At 45.4% G+C, this 22,747-nt stretch overlaps 2 protein-coding genes across 2 annotated transcripts; one reads left to right on the top strand and one right to left on the bottom strand.

Annotated features, from left to right (window-relative positions):
* Window positions 1-4,299: 4,299 nt before the first annotated feature.
* Window positions 4,300-11,551, top strand: LOC125534980 (protein transport protein Sec24-like At3g07100). The gene is made up of 13 exons (XM_048698042.1): window positions 4,300-4,458; window positions 4,605-5,696; window positions 5,777-5,915; window positions 7,434-7,624; window positions 7,792-7,899; window positions 8,026-8,229; window positions 8,333-8,564; window positions 8,652-8,801; window positions 8,904-9,060; window positions 9,379-9,506; window positions 9,598-9,920; window positions 10,458-10,643; window positions 10,908-11,551. The coding sequence occupies exons 2-13, from the start codon at window positions 4,617-4,619 to the stop codon at window positions 11,136-11,138; spliced, it is 3,129 nt and encodes a 1,042-aa protein (XP_048553999.1). The 5' UTR covers window positions 4,300-4,458; window positions 4,605-4,616; the 3' UTR covers window positions 11,139-11,551.
* Window positions 11,552-11,983: 432 nt separating this feature from the next.
* LOC125534687 (bidirectional sugar transporter SWEET4-like) lies at window positions 11,984-14,049 on the bottom strand. Its single transcript, XM_048697842.1, has 4 exons — window positions 13,866-14,049; window positions 12,538-12,907; window positions 12,277-12,405; window positions 11,984-12,193 (listed from the first exon to the last, which is right to left on the bottom strand). Exons 1-4 carry the CDS (start codon window positions 14,003-14,005, stop codon window positions 11,984-11,986), a joined length of 849 nt encoding a protein of 282 aa, XP_048553799.1. The 5' UTR covers window positions 14,006-14,049.
* Window positions 14,050-22,747: the final 8,698 nt, after the last annotated feature.

The following is a 22,747-nucleotide window of genomic DNA, read 5'->3' on the forward strand; positions in this document are numbered from 1 at the left end:
AACATCATCATCAGACACTGTAGCCAATACAAATTTTCACAAAATAAAGGGAGAGACTGAACCACAAAGTTGAATACATGAAAGATTTGTAGCACATAATTGATTACCAAGATCATCGCCGTGGACAACTGAAACCTCGCCAGTTGCCATGGTACCCTGCTGCTGGCTAGCACAACATCACATTCTTCTCTTCCTCTTCATGCCACCGCTTTGAGATACCATGAAAAGCTTCCTGCAACAGTGTAGTGGTGGGGAAGGCTGTTGTGGTTCTTGAGACATGCGAGGACTTGAACTCCCTACAGGCTACAACACTGCCATGAACAAGTCGCCAAACCATTTAAACAAATAAAAAAACCTATACATTATGGCAGAACAAAGCAAGATGGAGAAGGATTTACCACGATGAGGTCTTGCCTTCTTGACTACCCTCGTGGCTGATAACTATCATGCCATCGTTGAGGCGCCAAAACCTGTGACCCAGGATAGGTTCCATTGCGGCAACCTCGGGCGGGGGCGTCATCCTCGTCACGGCAGACCTTCTACCAAGGGCTAAACGGGACCAGGTGCCATCTCGCTGTCGTCGCGACCATCGCCACTAGCCTTGGTTAGGGTTAGCGCTCGCTTCGGCCAGGTGCTATGCTAGGTGTGCTGTTTGGCCCAGTTAACCAGGTTAGTCCAAAAAAGTTACGGGGGTAGCTACTCTCAGAAAGATGCGGGGACATGAGCGTTAAAAAATACTTTACATCCAATGGCTAGAGACGGCCATAACGTGAAATCGGATGGCTTTGAACGCTCATAGCGTGAGGGAGCTCCTAGCACTAATAGAAAAACTACTTTACGTGAGACACATTAGTCCCGGTTCATTTTTGGCCCGGTACTGATGGTACCATTAGCCCCGGTTCGAACGGCTATGCATTAGTCCCGGTTCGTGTTGAACCTTTACTAAAGGGGTGGTGGCAGGCTGGCATCAGGCTGGGGCCCCACGAGCCCTTTAGTGCCGGTTTGTGACAAAAAACCGAGACTAAAGGTCTAACCTATAGTCCCGGTTTGTGTCACAAACCGACACTAAAGGGGTCTTAATCTATAGTCCCGGTTGGAGACACAAACCAGCACTATAGGGCAATTTTCAATCTCTACCCCCCTATCGCCTTTTCAGTTTTGAAAAAAAAACAAAAGAAAATGATAAAAAGTTCAAAAATTAAAATCCTTCGAGATTTAGTTACGTTATTACATCTAGTAGTTACGGAAATTTAAAAACATAAATTTTGACATGTTTTGCGAAAAAGTGTTATGAAAAAGTAAAACGACTATATTCGAGATTTCTCCGCACGGCAAATTTTAGAATCCTCAAATTCTGGAAGGAAAAAAGTTATGCTCAAATTTTAGTTTTTTTTTGAATTTTGGTTAAATCTAATCAAACTATGGTCAAACTACTTATTCAAGAAATATTAGTGTTACTAAATAATTATTCAAGAATATTAGTGTTACTAAATAATTATTTCAGTTTTTTTGAATTTTGGTCAAATCTGGTCAAACTACTTATTCAGGAAATATTAATGTTAGTAAATAAATTTTTTTAGAATAATTGTTTCAAACTCAAACAGTGAAATGTGTCACTTCATGCTCAAGCTAAACTCCCGAGGGTTAATAGGATTGACAACTTACTATTGTCAGGAAAACAACAAGTGCGGACTTGGAAACTAGGGAGAATAGAACTAGGAAGTTAGGCGTGCTCAGGCTGGAATAGTGAGAGAATGGGTGACCGGTTGGGAAGTTAGATGATTTGGATGGGTGACCGGCCGGCATGTACACTTGAGCAGTTATGAGGGGTGATTAGAGACTAAATCATCAAATAATTTAGAAAATTGAAAATCGGAAAAAAATCAAATTTTTTTCCAGGAAAATAAAAAAATTCCTTTAGTCCCGTTTGGTGTTACCAACCGGGACTAAAGGTCCCCCAGACCATGGCGCGAGCTCGTGCCACGTGGTGGGCCTTTGGCCCCGATTCGTGTTGAACCGGGACTAAGGGGGGGGGGCCTTTAGTCCCCACCCTTTAGTGCCGGTTCCAGAACCGGGACTAAAGGTCCTTACAAACCGGTACGAAATGTCGTTTTTCTACTAGTGTAGGGTGCCAAGTTATAATGTCTTAAATAAAATTATCATATGTGTGGTAAGCTCTTATATCTTTGTATCATGAGGTGATCTAGTCCCTCTACACACTTTCCACATTGTATATTTTAGGGATGTACTTCCAACATTATTTATGGATGTACTTTCAACATTATTAATGAGAAGGGGTTTTAAATTCCAAAAATTTCTGCTTATATTTATACTATATAAATCAACCAATCAGTCTCTTAGTGAAGTCTGCTTATATATAAGCCATATACACCAATGGTGTTTCATTTGACATTTTTTCATGAAATGATGAAGCATTAATACCACATTTCCATCTGATCACTAGATAGTTTGGTTTATCGTCTCCTCGGTTATCGTTAACTTCCCTCTTTCCCATGGCATTGTCATCGAGCAATGTAACCCTAAGACGAACACCAACTTCATTTTCCTCATGACGTATAAGATCATCCATGAAGACTGCCGCGTAAACCCTACAAACTGCACCTTTGAACATCACGGATCCTCCTAATAATGGATCGAACGGACCATGATCCTGCTAAACAATTCATCAGCTGAAACTTTTCTATCCCCCGTTTCGGTGATGTATCTAGCGTTGCTGGAGGGTGTGTGGTGGTGGGTCTCGCGGGATTAGGTCGGTGCTGGTCTTTGATGGACGTGCTTGGATCCAATCTTTGTTCGTCCCGTTCGTGTGTCTAGAGTTTGAATCCTTTTGATCCATACTTTTCTTTATCAACGACGGCTGCTGTTCTGGTGCGTTGGTCGTGTACGGCCTTACCACAACGACTTCCCGACTTTCCGGTGCTTGTAGTCGTCGTTAGGTGGTCTACAGACATATATATATATATACATTTTTCATTTATGTTCTTTGTACCGACGTGGCATTATGAATAGATCAAAAGTTTCTTCGAGAAAAAGAGCTGAAACTTATCTGTTTTTCAGACGAATTTGGTTGACATTCATAAACCGAACTTGATATGACAAATAACTGTATGCAGAAGACATAGGAACAGACAAAGAGTTGTTGCAGACTTACGACACGTGTGGAAAGTTAGGGCACGTGATGAGTTTGCTCTATATATTCTAATATATGTGGTGAGCTCTTTTATCTTTATATATTGGGTGTGGTTTAATCCCTATATGCACTTTCAAATTTGTTTTCTTAGGGATGTACTTTCAACATTGATTTCTATAGGAATGCACTTTTATCATTGCTAATGAGAAGGGCTTTTAATTCTTCAAAAAGTCTGCTTATACTAGTTAGTAAGCTATATAAACCAACCAAATAGTCCTTTAGACAAGTCTGCCTGTATGTAAGCACATAGGACTAGTTTGGTTTGCTTCCACAATGTGATGCCTGGCCTGGGACCCTCTCTGAAAGCTACATGATTCTTGTTTGATGCATGTCCACGAGAGAATAGTATCTGCCTGGCCTGGAGAATGAGACAGAGCGGTTAGCCTGGTTGAAGGGCGAGGCAATGAGGTTAGCCTGGTCCAGGCAACCAATATTTGACACCTGGGTTTGCCTGGTGCACCTGTCTGGGTGTAATCATATGTACTAATCATTAGGCTATAAAAAACGAGGTGGATGAAAATAAAATAGTGACAGCTTAGACTCCACCAGGCCAGGCCTCAAACCAAAACACCTCCTCCGTATGCTGGCCTGGCCAGGCAAAAAAAAAATCCAAATTCTCATGCACAAACCAGACACCAAAAATTTCCAGGCGTGCTTTCCAGGAAGCCAACCAAACCGCCGCATACTCCCTCCGTTTTAAAAGAAGTGTCGCAATCACTCTCTAAGTGTTTCATCTATTTTTTTTCATGAAAGCACGAAGCACTATTACCATGTGTCCACCAGGTCACATGAGAGTCTGGTTTACGGTCTCATCGACAATCATCGGCTTCCCTCTTCCTATGGCATCGTCGTCGACCAACGTAACCCTAAGCCCCCCCTCCCCCCCTCCCCCCCACCCCACCCCAATGTATACGAAACGTACAAACGGCTCCATTGAACATCGCGGAGCCCCCCTAACATTGGATCGAACGGGCCACGATCCTGCTAGACAGTTCATCGCAAGCTGAAACATTTTGTGTTTTGAGACGAAATTCGGTTGACAGTCACAAACGGAATTTGACACGGCGGAGAGGCAGACAGGTGGGGCCCACGGAGGCGAGACACGCGCAGCTATAGCAGCGTCAGCAAGCCGAGCCGGCCGGCCTCCCAACCTGTATTCTATTCGGAACCTTCTTCTCCAATCTCCACCTCCCCGTCTCCAAATTCCAATCTCGCCGCGTCGGAGCGCCGCCGCCGCCCCGATCTCGGTACGTGCCCGTGGACCCTCGCCCTGAGTACGGCCCGTCCCGCCGGATCCGGCCGCCGCGGCGCGGGATCCGATCGAGAAACCCCCGCCGCCGCCCGGATCGAGCAAAAAAACCTGATCTTGGCCTCCTCGTTGTGAATTCCGCAGGTGCCCGACGCGATGCGCCCGTCCGCGGGGAACGAGAGGCCGCCGGGGCGGCCCGTGTCCGGCTTCGTGCCCGGTTTCGCCGCCGGGGCCCCTCCGCCGGCAGCGGGGGCCTCGCCGTACGGGGCCGCTGCTCCGCTCGGGCGCCCCGGTGGTCCGGCGGGCTCCTTCGCTCCGCCGACGCAGCAGCAGGGTCCGCCGGTCGCGCAGGCGGCTGCTTCCCCTCGGGGGCCGCTCGGGGCTCCGCCGCCCGCGGCAATGGGTGGGTACAGGGGTCCACCGCCGCCACAGGGTTCCTTCGGCGCTGGGCCGCCACCTCCAGGGCCGTTCAGCGCAGCACCGCCGCCTCAGGGCCCCTTCGGCATGGCACCACCGGCTCAGGCCCCCTTCGGCGCCGCACCTCCTCCTTCCCAGGGACCCATGGGCGGCGCACCTCCACCCCAGAGACCCTTCGGCGCAGCACCTCGACCCCAGGTACCCTTCGGAGCCGCGCCTCCATCTCAGGGACCCTTTGGCGCCGCACCACCGTCTCAAGGCCCTTTTGGCGCAGCACCTCCACCTTTTCGCCCTCCACCGTCAGCTCTCCCGCAGCCGCAGTCTCCCACAGGGAATGCTATGCCACCGCCAACTTATGTGAGGCCGCCGCCAGTACAATCGCAGCCCCAGCCTGTGCAAGGGTACTACTCTGGCGGCCCTAACCCACAGTTTCCGCCGGTCCGGCCATCGTTTCAACAGCCAATGCAGAACATGCCACCGCCTACCATGGGGCCACCTTCCTCGTACAGTAACCAGCCAGCATACCCAACTACAGGGCCTCCGATGGGCACGCTCCAGAGCTTAGTGGAGGACTTCCAGTCTCTGTCAGTGAGTTCTGCACCTGGATCGCTTGACCCAGGTGTTGATGTAAATGGGCTACCACGTCCGCTATATGGCGATGAGGAGCCAGCTAAGGTTTTGGAGGCATTCCCATTGAATTGCCACCCGAGGTACTTCCGGCTGACAACCCACACTATTCCGGCATCCCAGTCATTGGTCTCCAGGTGGCATTTGCCCCTTGGTGCCGTGGTACATCCTCTCGCAGAAGCACCTGATGGGGTAATGAACTCTGCTTTATCATTTTCTGTATGTATCCAAAGCACTGGATGGTTTTGACATGTTTGTTTCTCGATGCTTAGGAGGAAGTGCCAGTTGTCAACTTTGGGTCGGCTGGTGTAATCCGCTGTCGAAGATGCAGGACATATATAAATCCTTATGCAACATTTGCAGATGCTGGAAGGAAGTGGCGCTGCAATCTTTGCACACTGCTCAATGATGGTAACTTTTAACTTGAAACTTATGCAGATTCAGTGCGTATTGAATGGACCGATTGCCGATGTTTCTGCCAGCCATCACATCACTTCTTGTTTAGAGTCAAAATTCTTTACTAAGGTTTCTTAATACCAATACTGTTCAATGGTTCATCCGCAAGATGCCTTATCATAATGTTTGCAAAGCAGTGTGAGAACTCTTCTAGCATGGTATACTATTGTGGTGGGTTCGGTGTTTTCATAGAGGGATGAAACTACGAGTGAACTGTAACCTGAGTAAGATATCCTTTAATCATTGGCGCCTCACTGGACATACCAAAGAGGCAGAGATGTTTTGTCTTGATTCCTGATTAGCTTTGAAAATGGTAGAGGAAAAATATAGTTTTCTTTAGCAGTTTAGCTATTTTATATGATATCTATAGATCTATAGAATATACTTAGTACCACCTTTTTATTGCTGTTTTCCATAAGGTTATCCTTGCCATCTTTTAATGCAAGAATTTTGAATAAAAGAATCAGATAATATCTAAGATTGGGAAATTAAGTTTGGTTAAATACATGTTGCTATACAATTATCTTTAGATTTGAGACATCAGTCGTTGACCATCACACTAAATGTCATTCCAGAAGGTGCCTTCTGATTTTATTTATTTATTTAAGTAGGATATATTGTGATTATACCGAGGCCCTGAAAGAGGACCTGTTACACAGGCATGCTGCTGTTGAATCAGCCTTTTTTTTTTGATATCTTAGTTCAAGCTTAACCACGTTTGGCATATCATATTAAATAACTGAAATAACTTGGCACGTTAGAATAAAGATTAAGTGGGCCAGCTTTGTTTGTATACAAGAAAAAAGTAGTCCAAGAAATACTCGATACTTTGTGTGTCACAATAAGGTATATGGAGTAGTCAAAGAAATACCATTGTATATGCCCCCTCTTGTCCTAACTTAAACTTACACTCTTACATAGAATGAGCTTACACTTGTACCCAAAAGTTAGCTTTCAGGATAAATATTAAGCTCGACTTGTTCTTCAAAGTGAAGCTGAAGTTATTACAGGAAATCCATATAGGATTATAAGGTGAAATAGTTTAGAAGCTATGTTACTTATTTGGTGGATTTTATTTCCATAAGCTATATACTTTGGGTCGGCTGGAGTATTTGAATTGTAAACTACATGGCCAATGATCTAGGCTCAACACACTGTAATCGAGAGAGCATACTTCAGTGAGAGACGCAATTTTCCTTATGCCACCCTCATAAAATTTCCCAACAAGAGGAAATGTAGGTAGACTTCTGCTTAGCAGGGTTAAGCAGAGCTGGTTGAGTTTTTGACTAATTGCATTGCAGTTATCTTAGAGGTAGTGCTTGAGGTAGAAAGAACTATCATCTGTTGTATAATCTTACATTCTGTTTAGGTTGTCATTTATGAGATCTGTATGTACCAGTGCTAGTGCTGACTGATCTCTTAGCAGTTAGCACCCTTTTCCCTGCTAAAATTTATATGTTCCCTTTTCTGCAGTTCCTGGCGAGTACTTTTGTGCTCTTGATGCTAGTGGACGAAGATTTGATGCAGATCAAAGACCAGAACTTTCTAAGGGAACAGTGGAGTTTGTTGCTCCTACTGAATATATGGTTCGGCCACCAATGCCGCCTTCGTATTTCTTTCTTATTGATGTCTCAGTATCTGCAGTTCGAAGTGGGCTGCTCGAGGTACGTTCTACATTTTTTTTTTTGAAATTTTGTTCTTTCTGAGGGTTATCATTTTTTGGGTATCATTGACAATGCAGATTAGGGCTGTAGGATTTAGTATGTTCTTTTTGTTACAAGAATTTTTTTGGTTCCTAAGATTCAAATAATTCTCATGTGCTTTCTTCCAGGTAGTTGCGAAGACCATCAAATCATGCCTTGATGATCTTCTAGGCAATCCACGAACACAAATTGGATTCTTAACCTTCGACAGCACATTGCACTTCCACAATTTCAAGGTATTTCCTGCAGCTCCTTAGTTATTATTTTCTTCCAGGATTGCATTTTGCTCTGCAACATCATTGCTTTAACATACCAAACTTGATTTCATGATGTGCTCAACTTGTGTTCTTTGATTGTATCAGTCTTCTTTGAGTCAGCCTCAAATGATGGTGGTTGCCGATTTGGACGATGTTTTCCTGCCATTGCCTGATGATCTCTTGGTTAATTTGGTCGATTCTAGACCTGTTGTCGAGTCCTTTCTCGATAACTTGCCCAATATGTTTCAGGACAATGTAAATGTAGAATCTGCTCTTGGTCCTGCACTTAAAGCAGCATTCATGGTTATGGTAAGATCCTTAATGGTTTATTATTGAAGTACGCATTGGTTGTTCTTGTGTGCCCTCTGTTACACAATTTAATCTCTGGACAATTATGTAATCCCTGTTGTAGGGTCAAATTGGGGGAAAGTTGCTTGTCTTCCAGAGTACATTGCCATCTCTTGGTATTGGCCGTTTGAGACTTCGTGGAGATGATGTCCGTGCATATGGAACAGACAAGGAGCATATTCTGAGGATACCAGAAGATCCCTTCTATAAACAGATGGCTGCTGAGTTCACGAAAAATCAGATCGCCGTGGACATATTTTCTTTGAGTGACAAGTATTGTGATATAGCTTCCTTAGGTGACAATTTGTTGACAACCTCCGTTGAGAAGTTCCTATAGTATTTCATATTTGCTCTTCCTTACTGTGATATGTATTAATGTGTAGGTTCTCTGGCGAAATATACTGGTGGTCAGGTGTACCATTATCCATCCTTCCAGGCAACTACTCACGGGGAGAAACTTAAACATGAGCTTAGCAGAGACCTTACTCGGGAGACTGCTTGGGAATCTGTAATGCGTATCAGATGTGGAAAAGGTTTTAGATTTTATGCACAGCTGCATGTTTATCACCTTCCTATATATTTCCTTGCCTTGTTAGTTTTTATTCAACCTAACTCTCATACATAATGTTTTTCAGGGGTGCGTTTCACAACATATCATGGTCATTTCATGCTAAGGTCCACAGATTTGTTAGCTCTTCCAGCTGTTGACTCTGATAAAGCCTTTGCGATGCAATTGTCTCTAGAGGAGACCCTAATGACCACGCAGACTGTTTACTTCCAAGTGGCGTTGCTGTATCCTTTTCTGTCAAGTTGCTTGTGCCCTGCTCTCTATCTCTTGATTTTAGTGAGAAAGTTGATGTTACAAAAGATAACTTGACAAAATGTCAATGGAGCACCTCTCTCAAGGTTTCCTTTGCTTGTAGTTTGGTGATAGCTAGATCCATGAATAGGGTTTGTCAGTAGAGTAGAACTGGGAGAGATCCACGTTGTTTATTTTTTCTTGTCAAAGCATCTCCTGCATATGATGTTGGATGTTGCCTTCTGCCATTGGGCTTTTATTTGTACAATATTATTTACAAGTGTGATTCTTGTGTCCTTGACCACCATCAGATATACATCATCTTCTGGTGAACGACGTATCAGGGTGCATACGGCAGCTGCACCTGTGGTCACAGATCTTGGTGAAATGTATCGTCAAGCAGATACTGGTGCCATTGTGTCGGTGTTGGCTAGAATCGGTTAGTACTAGATCAATGCTCTCCTCTTCATAAATGTCAATATACATGACTGTGATCACTTTATAGCTTACTAATTATCGCTTTCCTGCAGCTGTTGAAAACTCACTGTCTGATAAGCTGGACAGTGTTCGACAACAATTACAGTTAAAGCTTGTGAAAAGTTTAAAGGAATACCGGAACCTATATGTTGTACAACATCGGATAGGAGGGAGACTGATATATCCAGAATCATTAAGATACTTGCCGTTATACATCCTGGCCCTATGCAAATCCCTTGCTCTGCGTGGTGGTTATGCTGACGTCTCTCTTGATGAACGTTGCGCTGCTGGTTTCAGTATGATGATACTGCCTGCAAGAAGGCTGCTCAATTTTATTTATCCATCTCTGTACAGGCTTGATGAAGTATTGACAGTGGTATGCCGTATTTCCTTGCTACTGAACTGATTAAACCTTTTATCCAGTGCTGCTTGTAGACTTGTTACTTCCAAATTATGCAAGTTAGAATATAAATAACTTCAGTTTTATTTTCTGTGGTGGAAAGAACCAGTTAGTCTGGTCAATTACTTGGCCTTTAATAGTTCATATCTTGCAACTTGCAGCCAGATCAGGCTTATCATTAAGCGAAATAAATACATAACCTCTAGCTGTTTTTATTCAGCATGTTTGATACGAGGGTTTTTCCTTCAATTTAGGCATATTTGTAGTTAAAATGGGCAGAACCAGTATATAAGAAGTTAAACTGATTAGTCTGCTTAGTTAGTTTGGTATTACCTCAACCCATTTAATTCCTGCTTCAAAATTCAGTTTCTATTATAGTTTGTAGAGCCGAAAGTCACAGTAAGCATTAATTGAAATTGAGCTGATTTTATTGGTATGTTCGAAGTTTAACATTTCATGTAATCTAGTGTACACATTGTCTTCTCGAACTGAAATAAATGTCATGATTTTCAGGAACCAGATATGATTGATGGGGCCCTGAAGCGGTTGCCATTAACCTTGCAGTGCCTAGACACTGCCGGTTTATATCTTCTTGATGATGGCTTCACCTTCCTAGTATGGTTGGGTAGGATGCTCCAACCTGAGCTCATGAACGACATTCTTGGAGTCAGCCTCTCAAACTTCCCTGATCTATCAAAGGTACCCTTCTTTACTCTTTGGTAAATAATAGTCTTGACCTTGGGACTTATACTTAATTCCTCTTTCTGCCCTATTTTTTTTGGCTTTCTTATACAAAATTCAAATAAATTAACAGTGTATCATGTCATTTCTCCTTTTTTTAGTATGTTCTTAGAAATACCTCTGATATGCTCTGGGATCAGAATCTATAAAAGGCTCACAGTTAGCATGTAATGCAACTTCACTTTGGATTTGTGCTTCTTGCTGACATGGGGTATCTTGCAGATTCAGTTGAGAGAATGTGACAACAATCACTCGAGAAACTTCATGGCAGTACAAAGAGCCCTGAGGGAGAGGGATTCTTCGTGTTACCAGCTGCCCCGTGTGGTACGGCAAGGCGAGCAGCCAAGAGAAGGCTTCCTACTTCTGTCCAACCTCGTCGAGGATCAGATGGCAGGAACAAGCAGTTACATGGACTGGATACTCCAAATTCACCGCCAAACACAGAGCTCGTGATGATGTATGGTGGATGTTCCAGAAATTTTTGTTTTTGTGTAAACTGCTGCAGATTCGGTTGCTGTGCCAGTCCCCGGTCGCCCTCTTAAACCATTGGAAAAAAATGGCGAGCCAGCCGTGCTCTACCATATGCCATCCTGTTAGCAGCAGTGCTCTCGCTGTCAGCGAGCAATACAAACTTTATTGTTAATATATTTCGTTCTTGTGATTATTTTTCGTGACGAGAAAAGGATACAGCTGTTGTATCAGAATAAGTAGGCAGCACCTTTGGTAAATTGTACAATCGTTTGGAGTCTTTGGTAGGGGTTTGTACGCATTTGTATTGTCGACACTTTTTAGTTGCAAAGATTGTGTAAACTCTTGTTTGACTGTTGGTACTGATCTGGCTGCAATAGGAAGCACCTTTTTACTCATGTTTTGGTACTGATCTGGATTCAAGATGTCATATTTCTTTTTGGTGGAAACAAGTACAAAATGCATACATGATACATGCATGCAGAGGCCAGTTCTCATGAAATCTAGGTTAACCTGAAGTCAGAATTTTCTTAATCTAAACTGTTTTTGTGCGGAGGCCAGTTCTACTCGATTTTGACCACAAAAACACGTTGCTTATGCATCGATCTTCAAGATGTAACTTTGACCACCAATATTTACCCATGAAGTTAAATCTCAAGAATCATAGTAATCTAGAAATAGCTTGAGACTAATCATAGTATTCGGTGAAACAAATAGTAATATTATTACAAAATTGGCAGTGCCATAATAATCTCATGACAACATGAGCTCATAAATAGTCAGCCGCATAGCATCAAGAAAGTTTTTCATGAAGGAAGTAGGATGATGCTCTATGTGAACAATGTGTGGAGATCCGCCGCGTAGTTTGGCACATCGCCGGTGTGGATGGGCACGTCGACGGTGTGGACAGGGTCGCGCTCCTGCTCCGGCGGAGGAGGGTTGGGCTCTGGCTGTGGGTTGGGCTCCGGCTGTGGGTTGCAGTGCATGACGTACACCACCAACTGTGCCAGCAGGACCGGAACTCCGATAACGTTCGGTATCTACAAGTCATGTAGGGATGCTCAGTTTCCAACCAATCAACTGATTACAAACTCAAAATATGATGCAGGGTTCGTATTATTACCGCGACGAAAAAATCAGGCGGAGTGGAGAAGAAACCGGAGATGGTCGAAGCCCAGGCGTTGACCAGGCCAAGCAACACCTCGACGAGCGGGTCCATATTGTTGACATCCCTGCTCCTCATCGCCTCCACCTGCAAAATGATGCAAATATTTAATGTTGGTCTCAAAAGTGTTTTGGTTCTAGCCCTCGTGCACTGCAGTATATACCCGCAACAATTTGAAAGCAATTGTCCTTTTAATCTTGTGTAGCTCATTCAACCTACCACATCAATGGCCACGGAGCAGTAGGCAGAAAAGGCAGCAATTGCGGCGACATATGCGACGAACTGGGAGCCCCAAATGAGCTTGGTGAAGACGAGGACGGTCATGATCGTCGAAGCGGTGAGGATGGGGGCAAAGGCGTAAAGGGCGTGGCGGCGCCCCACCCCGGCCGCAAACCGTAGGAACACGGCGACGTACACCAGCTGGAGCACAGTGGAGATGGTGTTGACGCCCATGGAGTAAACGGCGGCGGGGTAGTCCGGGGCGGCGTACAGAAACCACGCCACGCTGCTGAACATGGTGACGATGTGCCCGTACGCCGTCCGGTCACCGACGGCCTGCTCATTGTAGATGGGCACCACGAAACTCAAGCTGCAAAAAAATCGCATGCATGAGCAATCTGTGAAGGATGCATGTTGAACACTGAAAATGTGGTTATTGCATCATGGAAGCAGTTATTGCATCTCAATTTAGGCTACTTATTAATCATGAAAAGGATAATCTAGATGGTCCATCCTTACAGATAATTTGGGCTACTTAGTGTATAGTATTTTGCAAATTAGTAGGAGAGCCGCGCGCTAAAACATGATTGATAGGAGCTTACAGATAATCTATGAACCACAAGGATGTGAAATGCATGAGTCATACATAATACTCTAACCAGGTTGCAAGATATGCAATTTCTCTTGTCAGAAATAACCAGATTACCGAGGGAATACTAATTAGCCAGGTTGCATGAGTCATAATACTAATAATTAGCAAGGAAAACAGGCAAGTGACCAGGCCAACATGAGTGACTATATTGATCTGTTTACCCTGCAATTATATACGTAGGAGACTGTAGCTTGTACATGAAAGAAAGCCAGGCCAGATACATGCGCGCCCCTGATGTGGTGAGTGAGTGGTGACCATGACAGAGCTTGGCATGGCAGAGGCACCAAGAAAGCCTACAGCTTGCGGTACCTAGGCTTGCAGGGAGCACCGCGCAGTTGCGAATCGACGTCGCGACATGGCAGGGCAGGGCGGCGCAAGGAAACTAGGAAACCAACCACACGACGCGTACAGGCAGAGGCTCCGGCCGGGTGCGGCGCGCCGCCATGCCCGGCCCCCATCGGAAACGAAGCAAGCAGAAACGATCCTGTTCGACGGCGCGGCACACTGGCGGGAAGGCAGGGCCACGCGAGGAAATGCCCAGCTAGCTTTTCCTCAACCGGGCAGATGGCGACCGGCGATCTGGCCGGGTACTCACGGGACGGCAGGCCATGAGGCAGAGATGTGCGGTTTCGAACACGCGCACGCAGCAGGGCAGGGCAGGGAAGGGGGAGCTTACATCGGGGCCAGCGTCAGGAGGAGCGCCGCGATGTTGCCGATGACGTTGGTGACGGAGACCACCACCTTCCTCGCCGCGCTGCCGCCGGCGCCCAGGCCCAGCGGCCCCCCGCCGCGGGAAGGCACGATAAACGACGGCATGACGGCCGCTCCTGCTTCTGCTTCTGCTCGCGGGCGGCCGGCTGGCCAGAGGGGTCGGTGAAAAGTGGGGATGGATGGCGATGACGGGGGGTTTTAGGCGGAGGAGGAGGGGAGGGACACCAAACCGGCGCTGCTGCCTCTCCGCCTTTGCCTTTCCACTTTAATGACGCGCGCTAGCAAGACCGGGATTCAAATTTCAAGGAGCCCGCGTGTTCCATCGTTGCATGCAATGCATGTTTGTTACTCTTCGGGAGGGGCACTTGTGTTACCGTTGCACACCCTAGGGTAGATTGCAAAAAAAAAACCCATCATAATTAGAGACCCTAATTCAGAAAACCATCATCCTTTTTCTTTTCGTTTTAAAAAACCGTTACCATTTTGCTGACAGTTTGTGAAAAAACAATGATTGCTTGGATCAGCACTAGCGCCACACCGATCAGGAAGGGATCCCGCGGCGACCCAAGCCGCCTTCGCCCCGCCATCATTTCTCCTTCGTCTTCTCTTCTACCTTGTCACCTGGCCTAAGCTGGTTCATGCGTGCCGCCGCGGGTCTCCTCCGAACCGATCGAGAGCACTGCCTCGCTGCAGATCGTAGCTCGCATAGCCACCACCGACGAATCACCGCCAGATCGTGTCCCTGAGCTTTGTCGCCTCACGCTGATCTACCTCACTTACAGGTTCGAGCAAGGATGTCTGGAGACGACTGAATCAAGCCTTTCTCGGCCGCTTGCACCGGACACTCCTCGCCGTTGATTCGCCGCCTCCATGCCTGCCCATAGCCCGTTGAACTCCCCTGCCGCATCCAAATGAGCTCCTCTCGATTTGCCGCCCCCATCTCATCTACTCCATTTCGTGTTGTAGCGTCCGTGCTCCCCTTCTTCGTCCACTAGCACGCGCAAGCTCCAGGAGTTTGTATTATTCACCTGAGCAACTTCTTTTTTTTGATTGAAAGAGGGTTCCCCCTCCGATTTCATTTATGGAAACCATCAAACTAGTAACATAAAGTCTTATATAACTGTAGAAAAAAGAGAATAAAAGGCGCAAAGTACCAGGCATCGATCATCCCCAAATTCTAGCTACTACTCCAGGCAACATACTGCTGATGGCACACATGCCAGAAGGGGACACAAAACACTATCACACATTTAAAACTAGCACCTAGAAAATGCCCAAAACAAGCAATGGCCCCGGAACACCGGGGAAGGAGAGGATCATCACCCCATAGACTTAATTTGCCACCTGCTCTACCAGCCTTCCCCCAGCATCAACAGCTTTTCCTCTGGTTGTTTTGTCTGCAAAATAGCCCAATCCGAGATCCATTTGCACATTAATGAAATTACAGTTAAAGGACCATGATGTATCTTTCTATCAAAGATGATATCATTTCTACATTTCCGAATTGCCCAAAACATTGTAGAGATGCCTACCAACACCAACTTTTTATAGTCTTTGGGAAAGGTTTTGAGCCATCTCCCAAAGCAGTCATGTAAGTTGAGAGGTATAGATTGCAGATCAAAAGCACATCTAAATAAGTTCTAGATCAGTTTAGCTACAGAACAAGAGAAGAAAAATGATCAATACTTCCATCCTGGCCACAAAATATACAACCCCCCCCCCCTTTCCAGCCTCTTCTCAATAGGTTATCTCTGGTGAGGATGCTTTTCTTATTTAGTAGCTAGAGAAAGAATTTGATTTTAACTGGAACTTTCACTTCCCATAGGAATTTTTGTGGGAAGCCACTTTCAGTCTTCACCAAGTGAAGATATAGAGATTTAACCGAAAATTGCCTATCAGGTGAAAGCATACACATGGGAATATGTTTTCCTCTCACTTGAGCAGCCTAGTTAGCCCGAACGTGTTCAGTAGCTTCAACCACGTCCAACCTGTGCCACTGCCGCCGCCAACCTCGTCTCCAGCTTTGATTCCGACGACCATTTGGACCGTGTCCACTACCTTCCGCCGCGCGAGAGCCTTAGCTTCCCCGTGACACAAGCCACACGTAAGATAGTGCCATGTAGCAAGCACACCGTGAACCTCCACCGCCAGTTGAGGTCGTCACCAACTAATTCCGGCAAGCCGATGTGGCCATAATTAGCATATGCCTAACTGCTTCAGTTCAACCTCAAACAAACAATGACAGGTCGGTCCCCATGGTTAAATAACTGGCTATGATTGATGGAAATATGCCCTAGAGGAAATAATAAAGTTGTTATTATTTTATATTTCCTTATTCATGATAAAGGTTTATTATTCATGCTAGAATTGTATTGACCGGAATCCTAAATACATGTGTGAACACATAAACAAATACCGTGTCCCTAGTAAGTCTCTACTAGACTAGCTCGTTAATCAAAGATGGTTAAGGTTTCATAACCATGAACATGAGTTGTCATTTGATAACGGGATCACATCATTATCATAATGATGTGATGGATAAGACCCATCTATTAGCTTATCATTTGATTGTACAGTTTATTGCTACTGCTTTCATGTATGTCAAACACATATTCCTTTGACTATGAGATCATGCAACTCCCGGATAGTAGAGGAATGCCTTATGTGCTATCAAACGTCACAACGTAACTGGGTGACTATAAAGATGCTCTACAGGTATCTCCGAAGGTGTTTTGTTGGGTTGGCATGAATTGAGATTAGGATTTGTCACTCTGAGTATCGGAGAGGTATCTCTGGGCCCTCTCGGTAATACACATCATAATAAGCCTTGCAAGCAAATGACTAATGAAGTTAGTCTCGGGATGATGTATTACGGAACGAGTAAAGAGACTTGCCGGTAACGATATTGAACTAAGTATAGAGATAACGACGATCGAATCTCGGGCAAGTAACATACCAACGGACAAAGGGAATTGTGTGTGTTGTCATAACAGTTCGACCGATAAAGATCTTTGTAGAATATGTAGGAGCCAATATGAACATTTAGGTTCTGCTATTGGTTATTGACCAGAGAGGTGTCTCGGTCATGTCTACATTGTTCTCGAACCCATAGGGTCCGCACGCTTAACGTTTGTTGATGATATAGTATTATATGAGTTATGTGATTTGGTGACCGAATGTTGTTCGGAGTCCTGAATGACATCACAGACATGACGAGGAGTCTCGAAATGGCCGATAAATAAAGATTGATATATAGGACGATGGTATTCGGACACCGGAAGTGTTCCGGAGGGTATCTGTTACTTATCGGGTCACCGGAAGGTGTTTCGGGTACCCCCGGCAAAAGTTATGGGCCTTATGCGCCAAGAGAGGGAACGCACCAATCACAAGGGCCTGGCGCGCTCCCCATAGCAGGTCGGCCTAGGAGGAGAAGGAAAGAGGGGGGAAGGGAAAGTGTGGATTAGGATTCCCACTTCCTTTCCTCTCACCGTCTCTTTCCTTCCCCCTCAGTTATATATGGCAGGGGGGGGGGGGGGGGGGGGGGCTGGGGGGGGACTCGAAGTAGGATTCCTCCTACTTGGGCGCCTCCTATGGCTGCTCCTCCCTCCCTCCCACCTATATATATGAGTGTGTGTGTGTGTCTTGAGGGGGCGCCACAACAACACACAACATTGTCTTAGCCGTGTGCGGCGCCCCCGTCTACCATTTACTCCTCCGGTCATATTTTCATAGTGCTTAGGCGAAGCCCTGCGGAGATCACTTCACCATTACCGTCACCATGCCGTCATGTTGACGGAAATCATCTACTACCTCGACGTCTTGCTGGATCAAGAAGACAAGGGACGTCACCAAGCTGAACGTGTGCAGACACGGAGGTGCCGTGCGTTCGGTACTTGATCGGTTGAAGCACGAAGCAGTTCGACTACATCAACCGCGTTGTGACATTCTTCCACTTACGGTCTACAAGGGTACGTAGACACACTCTCCCCCTCGTTGCTATGCATCTCCATAGATAAATCTTTGCGTGTGCGTAGAATTTTTTTGTTTTCCATGCAACGTTTCCCAACAATGATTTCTATTAAAAATGGGGCTAACCACAATGAGTCCCACACGTGGCTACATGTAAAGAAAAGTCAGGGATATGGGTTGACCAGCAGCGCCGTCTATCCTCCGCCACGTGGACTTGCCATCAGGACCCACCAGTTAGGCTTTCATTCAAATTGTTCTAACTAGTAGAATGCCCGTGCTTTGCCACGAGCCATGGATATTTATTTTGTAGTTACAATGTAAGATGATGCATTTCAAATTTTGGATGTATAGAAATGATCATCCGTAACATTTGAAAAGTAAACTAAATCCACTTCAATTGCGATGTAAGTTGATAAAAATCGAATAGAACGATGTTGACATAGAGAGCAATGATTCAACTAATTATCTGTTACAAACTAAAATCTATTTTACGTGTCAAAGGCATTTCCGTATAATACGAGGAATGTCGTCTTTAGCTTCATTTGCATGGTACAAGGTGAGTGTTGCATCCAAGCCTGCCGACAGCCCGCTGGACTCCCCTGCTGCATAGAAGTGAGCTCCCCTTGATTTGCCCACCCCCATCTCATCTACTCTAATTCACGCTGTAGCGTCCATGCTCCCCTTCTTCGTCCAGTAGCATGCGTAGGCTCCATGAGTTCCGATGATTCACCCGAGCAGCTTAGTTAGCCCGAACACGTTCCGTAGCTCCAACCGCATCCAACCTCATGCCCAGCTTCGATTCCGGCGACCATTTGGACCGTGTCCAGCAACTTCTATTGCGCGCGAGCCTTAGCTTCCCCATGACACAAACCACATCTAAGATAGTGCCCTGTAGCAAGCACACGGTGAACCTCAGTTGAGGTCGTCAGCAACTAATTCCGGCGAGCTAATGTGGACGTAATCAACATAGGCCTAATTGCTTCGGTTCAACCGCCAACAGTACAATGACAGGTCGGTCCCCATAGTTAAATAGCTGGCTATTATTTCTGTTAAAAATGGGGTTAACCACAACGAGTCCCACATGTGCTGCATGTAAAGAAAAGTTAGGGAGATCAGGTTGACCAGCAGCACCGTCTATCCTCTGCCACATGGACCTGCCATCGAGACCCACTAGCCAGGCTTTCATTCAAATTGTTCTAATGGAGCGATCAGTGTTTTTCGCAAACTGAGCACAATGGTGGCGGTTTTCTGAAAAAAAATAAAAGGTGGTGGTTTTCTGAACGAGGGTATTCAACTATAGTGTTTTTTTAACCTGAAATCTTAAACACGCAGCTGCGCTCGTTCGTCGTGGCTGACGCACGCGCTACACGACAAGAAATTGTATGTTGCTGTCTCCACCTCTCTCTCGCACGTGGTCCCAATACACAGCCCACAAAAAGGAATTAACCACAGAAAAATGAGCTGATCCACGGTGTTTCAGTGCGCCCATCCATGTCGTGATTTCCCAACAAGATCCCACGTTGCATGCATTTAATTTGCGTTTTCAAAATTTCAAAAAGCTATAACTTTTGAACTGATCATCGAAACTCAAATTTGTTTTCACGGCTAGGTTCCACGCGACGAGCTCTTCAAAAATAAATCTCATATGAGTATGTTTTGACTAATTTTTTTATGAGCAACTTTAGTGCTATAGGAAAGCAACTTACTGCCAGTCTGCGTAGGATGACTGTGTATCATTGAAAATCCCTTTGAAGTTAGCTAGCTTCACCTCTAAGTTTCCTATCATAACTAGTTTAGTTTTGCCTCTAAGTTGATAGTATTGTAGGCAGCGTAGTTTTCGAGCTAGGCTAACATTTATTCTAAGCTGCCTGCCATGACTAGCGAATAGCTTAACATCATCCTTAGTTGCATAAAATACTTTTCGGTATGCTAAGAAACTTAGTTTCATAGATATGCAACTTAGTAACAATTATGGACAACTTTTCAATGTATTGTAGGCAACTGAAAAAGTAATGTCAGGCAACTAAGCATCACAGTTAGGCAACTTCAGAGTGTTTGTAGGCAACTTAGGAAAACAATAATAAGCAAGGGCACAATATTTGTGTGTCATGACTAACGAGTAGCTTAACATCATCCTAAGTTGCCCATATATGGAAAGATTCATCTACTATAGTATGTTGATCTTTCACGAACTCGTCTGACCAACCATATGAACCCAACGATGACATAACATGCATTAATTTCAGTACAAGAAAATTTCAAAAGGCTATAACTTTCAAACTGCGTGTTGGAATTATGATCCATTTTCATCATTGGGTTCCTTGTGATGAACTCTTCAAAACTAGATCTCATATGAATATGTTTTGATGCTTTTTTAAAGCAACTTTGATGCTAGATGAGGCAACTCTAGTGCTAAACTGGAGCAACTTTAATGCTAGATGAAGTGCATTGTGTGTTTTAGTGATTCACCTGCTAGCCTACTAATAGTTGTGTGCAGTATTCTAATGGATGGTTATCATGGTTGTTAAGTTGCATACATCAAAAACTAAGTCGTCGATAGTTTAGTTGCCTATGATACTGTGAAAGTTGCTTACCGCAGAGTGAAAAGTTGTCTAACATGGCTACTAAGTTGCCTGCCTCAGAAACCAGGTTGCCTACACACCCCAATTGCCTAAAATAGTATGAAAGTTGTCCATCAAGGGACCTAAGTTGCCTACAATGTTGAAATGTTTTTGTGCGATATAGGTTGTCTATCATGATTTCAAATTTCGAAACTATGTGGAGATGGATGGTGTGATAGCATTATTCTTTCCTTTTCTGGGGGACTCTGTCGGCCAACGCTACCGAGCACGTGGGTGTTAGCTAGCCATGTCGTGGGTGTTGACTGGTTGCATAAGTAGGGACAGATGATAAGGTGCATAGGGGGTGATGAGAAGTTTCATAGGGGGCTGATCAGACAGTTGCCCACAAGTCTACACAAGTTGTTAATAATTTTTGCATGAGTTTCCCTTGAAAATTATTGAAATCTCCAAATATAATGGTATAAAACACACATGAGTTGCTTGTTGAATGCACTGGAGTTGCACAAAAACACTCCAAAAATTGCTAACTTTTTTGTGTGATACTCGGGTTTCATAACGATCTTAAAATGCCAGTCATCTGAGCATCATCGATAAGTAACTTCATAGTGTTTTAGGCAACTTAGAGCATCTCTAGCAGACCCCGCATAAGTGGTCAAACCGCAAAATAACCGCTTTTTGCAGTTCCAGTCGAAAAATGGGCCCGAATAGACCCCTTAAAATCGTCCGACCCTTAAATTTTTTAAGGGGCCCTGTAAATGCGAAGCCGAAACCCTTATATTTACGGTTTTGAAGGCGATTTTTGTTGGAAATATGCCCTAGAGGCAATAATAAATTGATTATTATTATATTTCCTTGTTCATGATAATCATTTATTATCCATACTAGAATTGTATTGATAGGAAACTCAGATACATGTGTGGATACATAGAAAACACCATGTCTCTAGTAAGCCTCTAGTTGACTAGCTCGTTGATCAATAGATGGTTACGGTTTCCTGACCATGGACATTGGATGTCATTGATAACGGGATCACATCATTAGGAGAATGATGTGATGGACAAGACCCAATCCTAAGCCTTGCACAAGATCATGTAGTTCGTATGCTAAAGCTTTTCTAATGTCAAGTATCATTTCCTTAGACCATGAGATTGTGCAACTCCCGGATACCGTAGGAGTGCTTTGGGTGTGCCAAACGTCACAACATAACTGGGTGGCTATAAAGGTACACTACAGGTATCTCCGAAAGTGTCTGTTGGGTTGGCACGAATCAAGATTGGGATTTGTCACTCCGTGTAAACGGAGAGGTATCTCTGGGCCCACTCGGTAGGACATCATCATAATATGCACAATGTGATCAAGGAGTTGATCATGGAATGATGTGTTATGGAACGAGTAAAGAGACTTGCCGGTAACGAGATTGAACAAGGTATCGGGATACCGACGATCGAATCTCGGGCAAGTATCGTACCAATAGACAAAGGGAATTGCATACGGGATTGATTAAGTCCTTGACATCGTGGTTCATCCGATGAGATCATCGTGGAACATGTGGGAGCCAACATGGGTATCCAGATCCCGCTGTTGTTTATTGACCGGAGAGTCATCTCGGTCATGTCTGCATGTCTCCCGAACCCGTAGGGTCTACACACTTAAGGTTCGATGATGCTAGGGTTATAAAGGAAGTTTGTATGTGGTTACCGAATGTTGTTCGGAGTCCCGGATGAGATCCCGGACGTCACGAGGAGTTCCGGAATGGTCCGGAGGTAAAGATTTATATATGGGAAGTCCTGTTTTGGTCACCGGAAAAGTTTCGGGTTTTATCGGTAACGTACCGGGACCATCGGGAGGGTCCCGGGGGTTCACCAAATGGGGCCACAAGCCCCGGAGGGCTGCATGGGCCAAGTGTGGGAGGGGACCAGCCCCGGGTGGGCTGGTGCGCCCCCCCACCAAGGCCCAAGGCGCAAGGGAGAGGAGAAGGGGGCAAACCCTAGGGCAGATGGGCCCTAAGGCCCACCCTGGTGCGCCTCCCCCTCTCCCCTCCCCTTGGCCGCCCCTAGATGGGATCTAGGGGGCTGCCGCCACCCCTAGGGAGGGAACCCTAGGTGGGGGCGCAGCTCCTCCCCTCCCCCTATATATAGTTGAGGTTTGGGCTGTCCAAAACACACGAGTTCCTCTCCTTCTTGGCGCAGCCCTACCCCTCTCTTTCTCCTCGTCTCTCGTAGTGCTTGGCGAAGCCCTGCTGGATCACCATGCTCCTCCACCACCACCACGCCATTGTGCTGCTGCTGGATGGAGT

This window comes from Triticum urartu, chromosome 2, assembly GCF_003073215.2.
Source record: "Triticum urartu cultivar G1812 chromosome 2, Tu2.1, whole genome shotgun sequence".
NCBI classification, from domain to species: Eukaryota; Viridiplantae; Streptophyta; class Magnoliopsida; order Poales; family Poaceae; genus Triticum; species Triticum urartu.

Bases quoted from the DNA above. Each gene is read 5' to 3' on its own strand.
- LOC125534980 (XM_048698042.1), top strand. From the start codon at position 4,617: ATGCGCCCGTCCGCGGGGAACGAGAGGCCGCCGGGGCGGCCCGTGTCC. The intron at 7,625-7,791 runs GTACGTTCTACA...GCTTTCTTCCAG, and splicing joins TTCGAAGTGGGCTGCTCGAG to GTAGTTGCGAAGACCATCAA. The intron at 9,921-10,457 runs GTATGCCGTATT...CATGATTTTCAG, and splicing joins TTGATGAAGTATTGACAGTG to GAACCAGATATGATTGATGG.
- LOC125534687 (XM_048697842.1), bottom strand. From the start codon at position 14,005: ATGCCGTCGTTTATCGTGCCTTCCCGCGGCGGGGGGCCGCTGGGCCTG. The intron at 12,406-12,537 runs GTAGGTTGAATG...ATCATTTTGCAG, and splicing joins GCTCCGTGGCCATTGATGTG to GTGGAGGCGATGAGGAGCAG. The intron at 12,194-12,276 runs GTAATAATACGA...CATGACTTGTAG, and splicing joins CGCCTGATTTTTTCGTCGCG to ATACCGAACGTTATCGGAGT.